At 36.4% G+C, this 4100-nt stretch overlaps 1 protein-coding gene across 2 annotated transcripts in view; it reads left to right on the forward strand.

The window, feature by feature from the left end:
* The window catches only part of LOC106677976 (uncharacterized), a 9433-nt gene extending 6763 nt beyond the window's left edge, over nt 1-2670 (forward strand). The window contains exons 5-7 of one of the 2 annotated variants that reach the window (XM_014416217.2): nt 299-574; nt 688-857; nt 2446-2670. In XM_014416217.2, coding sequence (XP_014271703.1) covers nt 299-574; nt 688-857; nt 2446-2549 — 550 coding nt within the window. In that variant the 3' untranslated portion in view covers nt 2550-2670. The remainder of the gene's footprint in view (nt 1-298; nt 575-687; nt 858-2445) is intronic. The other variant, XM_014416218.2, reaches the window with a different exon arrangement.
* The last annotated feature ends 1430 nt before the right edge of the window (nt 2671-4100 follow it).

Raw genomic sequence — 4100 nt, forward strand, 5'->3', positions numbered from 1 at the left:
TTTCATTTTATACCCCTGTTATTTTACACTTATGTTTTTTCTTTTTCCTTTTTGTAACTATAGTGTTTGTATCTTTTTTAGCCCTGATGAAGCCCTGCAACGTGGGGCGAAACGTTGGCTCAATAAAATAGTATAATTATCTACTATTTGAGTTTTTTTTTACCGCACCCGGACCATATTCCATTCATAAAAAATATAAACATGTACAATTAAAAAGACTAAAATTATCATTCTTCTCACAAATAAAATTTCAAAAAATAATCATTAAATGAAAATCTGATTTTCTTAAATAATCTAGGCAGGTGAAATACGTTGACAGGGAGCTGGTTGCGCGAAGCGTTCCGTTCAACAAGAACGTATCAACAATTTGCAAAGATGATGATGACTTTGATGACGAATTGGGCCTCCTGCATTGCATGCCAGACTTGGAGGAAAATTTCAATGCGCCACTGGACTACGCTGCTATGCGAAGGCAAGAGGAGATAGAAAGAGAGGAGAGAGAGGCTAGGCGACGGGAGAGAGAACGACAGGAAAGAGGCCCCTCCCTAGCAGAGACCAGGGCTCTGCTCGCCCGGTAAGTTATAATAGAACAATCACAATTACATTTATAATATCCGAGTAGCCGTAATAATGGGAGGAAAGGTTTACTCTGGATGAATAATTAAACAATTTGTGCATCACCTATAGGATAAGGGAAACAGAATGCGCCAGGAGAACAGAAATGGCGGGGAATGTTATGAGTTCCTGTCAGCCACCTACAATGACACAGGAAGAAATGAGGGTCATCCACGACCGAGTGATCTCGAGACACGCCGGAACCCAACAACAACAACAACAACAACAACAACAATCATCAGGTATAAACAAATATGCAATAGCATAACTATAATATGATTAGCTATGTAAATAAAATTAATCTGTGTTTCAAAAGCTGTATGTATTATCAAAATTAAGATGCGGCACAAAAAATCACTTCTATGAAAGTGGTTGTTTTCTTGCTTTGGAGCAGAGGTGACCAGAAGTGGAATGTATGGTGCAAGCTGTGCAATTGAAATTTTGTTTTGGGGGAAGGAGAATTTTTTGAAGGAACCATTTTTTTTTAGGGGGAGGGGATATTTAAATATATGGATCTTTCAAGATAGATAACGAAGTGAGACACACTGGCTTACTTGTACCTTTTATAAATAAACTAAGAATAAAATATAAAAATTCATCTTTTATTGTATAACGGAAAAGAGGAAGCTTTTTACATGAGAGGGCGAATTCATAAGCCAGCGTCCTTAGAGGGAATGAGCATGCACTATTCTGATGATTATCTTTTCAAATACCTGAATATTATAAACTAAGCTTCTACATTTATCGAATACATCGTTTTCTTATTGTCAAATTGAAATTACAGTTTGCTAAACCTGATATACCATTTCAATGTATCAACGGAAACTAATAGACAAAAAAAGAAAACTGACAAGATATAAGATTAAGACAGATGGATTATAGAGAAAATTCTGAATTCCGATCGCACAATGTTAATAAAAGAAATTATATCAACATTTTTTATAACAATGTTACCAGCAAGATTTTGGATTCACGCATCTTAATACCAATACTATGCCTCACAGGATTAACTATATCTATTGTGTAATAATACAATACTGCACAACATTAAAAGTGCAGTACGCGAATTTATGGTTTTGGGCGATGTACGTTGTGTATATCTGAGATTTGGTTTGTATTTGTAGTTTTCTGCATTCTGTGGTAGTTTTCTAGGCAAAAATACGCCATAAAAGTGAGGAAGATTTGCAGTCTAAATTTAATCATGTCAAAACGTTTATTGGCAGTTATGAAGTATTAAAGAAACAATTAAATTACTTCCCATACGTTTCTCAAACAACAATGAGACGAGAATAAGAGCTAATTGACATTTCATGCTTTTTTATAATTTATATTTATAGTTTTTATCCTGCTCTGAAGATTGGGAAAAGATTTTAATCATATGACGATATGGTCCTCATGACGATTCCACAAAAGTCACGACGCATGTTATCTACAAACAATTATTCAAACTACTTTACAATATTTAAACTCTGTCTTGCGACCTCCAATTGAATTTCTACTGTTGTGACTATTATGTCTTTGGTTTGATTTTACATTGCTATCTAATGATAAATTCGTTTAATTTGTTTAACGGATTGTCACTGGAGAGGGTCTGAGAGAAATAAATTTGTCAATTAAATGAAACGATCATGGATTGATTGGTATGCTATGTATTCTAGCAACCCAATGTATTTGGGCAGCATAGCTAAATAAAGCATTTCTGTCTGAGTTGTTTGAAAAGTGTTTTCGCAAATTTTGAAAGTGTGAGGTAGATTGATATCGTTACGTGGATTACAATTAATGAACATAATTTTAATATTTTAGCATACTCTTTAGGAATTTATTTTTCAGATATAAGCTGTTTGGACCAGGCCGGAGGATATCTGGATGATATTGAGTTTGATGAGTGCGACTTAGACGCTATAGACGATATGGATGACTGCATTGACTTCTAAGAGCTTTGGTACAGCCCTTCCAGGAGTCCATGTTCAACTTATTCAATCCCTTATTGAACCTGAACCTAAATATACTCTTCACTAGTAGATCTCTTCCTACTATGTTGTCGAATAACAAAGATTTTTTTGTAAATAAATTTATATTATATAATGACGCTCATTGCCTTTCAAACAGGCAAAAAGGCTGTTTTCCCATGGGAACAATAGACTTATGGAGGTAAACTTAAAGGAATATTCAATTAGGTTACGCATTTTTTTATTTGTGAATGAATAAAAAATGAACCTTTGAAAACGATTAAGGTATTTAAACTTGGCACAAAAAGTTCCCCGATGATCCTCGAAATTCACTTTGTTTAAATTGTGGACCACTTTGTTTAAATGGGTGCCAGATTTATGGTTTCAGGCTCCCATATATTGGACATTTGTGAAATTGAGAAATGTTTATGTACACATCCTGTCGTGGCAGAAACACCTCAGGTAAGGAATCGGAGATCAACGTTCTTTTCCTACTGCTTTGACTTCTCCCGGAACCCCTCTCCTATCGGGGTGTGTGAATCGGAGCCTGGGCCTCAATTCCTTGTTAATCTTCAGTGGTTGTAGGAGAAAACGTAATGGTGCCTGTCTCGATTACACCCATCCGCCTACTTCCTTAACTGGTCCTCCCTCAACATCTTCCTAAATCTTCTTGATTCTTCACCGTTCCTCCGTTCTAGTTCCACCGTGACTACCTCCAGTCCATGTCTATTAACATTGAATGTAATAATATCCTTCCTTAGAATAGAATAAGTCTAGGGGTATCTCCCTGTCCAGCACATTAACCATCTAATGTAACAAAGATCTTGTTACCCTCTGCTGGCCCGTCCTCTAGATGATAGCCAGCTTTTTGCTCTACTTTTGGGTAAAATGCCAGTTTCATCCTGAGGAAGTATATCTTAGGATACCCAGGACAACTACCTTGAAAATGGTTTTAGTAAGTGCGTTTCTAATTTCCGAAAACGTGCCTCCTATTTTTCCTGGGCCATTTATAGGTTGGTTCATCCTATCACCAGGTCAAGATGAAGGCTGGTCTCAAAATTTATTTTGAACTTTACGCTAGTACGTCACTTCTTCTGTTAGGCGAACACTATCTCTCCTGTTGATTCCCTGAGGACAGCCTTGGCCCCCAATATCCTCAGTTTCCTTTCATAACTAAATTATAAGTCCTGTGAAACACAAATTTCTCGGTTTCGTGGGATGGTTCATCCTTGTAAAAATACATTGTTACTGCCTTCTCAAGGATGGGTGCCTGGTTACAATCAGCTCCAATCCCAAATTTCATTGACAACGGTTTCACATAATATAGGATCATCCAATACGTCATCCCCAAGGAATTTTTTTTTTTTTTTTTAATAATTTTTATTGGGATTATCTTGTTCAACGTCATTCATTCGGGATTTGAGTACAGAGGTAATTAGGTCAACAGGAGTTATGCGAAGGAAATAGAAGTGAGCTGGGTTGAATGGAGTTTAAGGAATAGGAAGGGAAAGTGGGAGTCTCATTCGGAAGAGTATC

Source organism: Halyomorpha halys, unplaced genomic scaffold (assembly GCF_000696795.3).
Source record: "Halyomorpha halys isolate HHAL.00 unplaced genomic scaffold, Hhal_1.1 Scaffold116.1, whole genome shotgun sequence".
Lineage (NCBI taxonomy): Eukaryota > Metazoa > Arthropoda > Insecta > Hemiptera > Pentatomidae > Halyomorpha > Halyomorpha halys.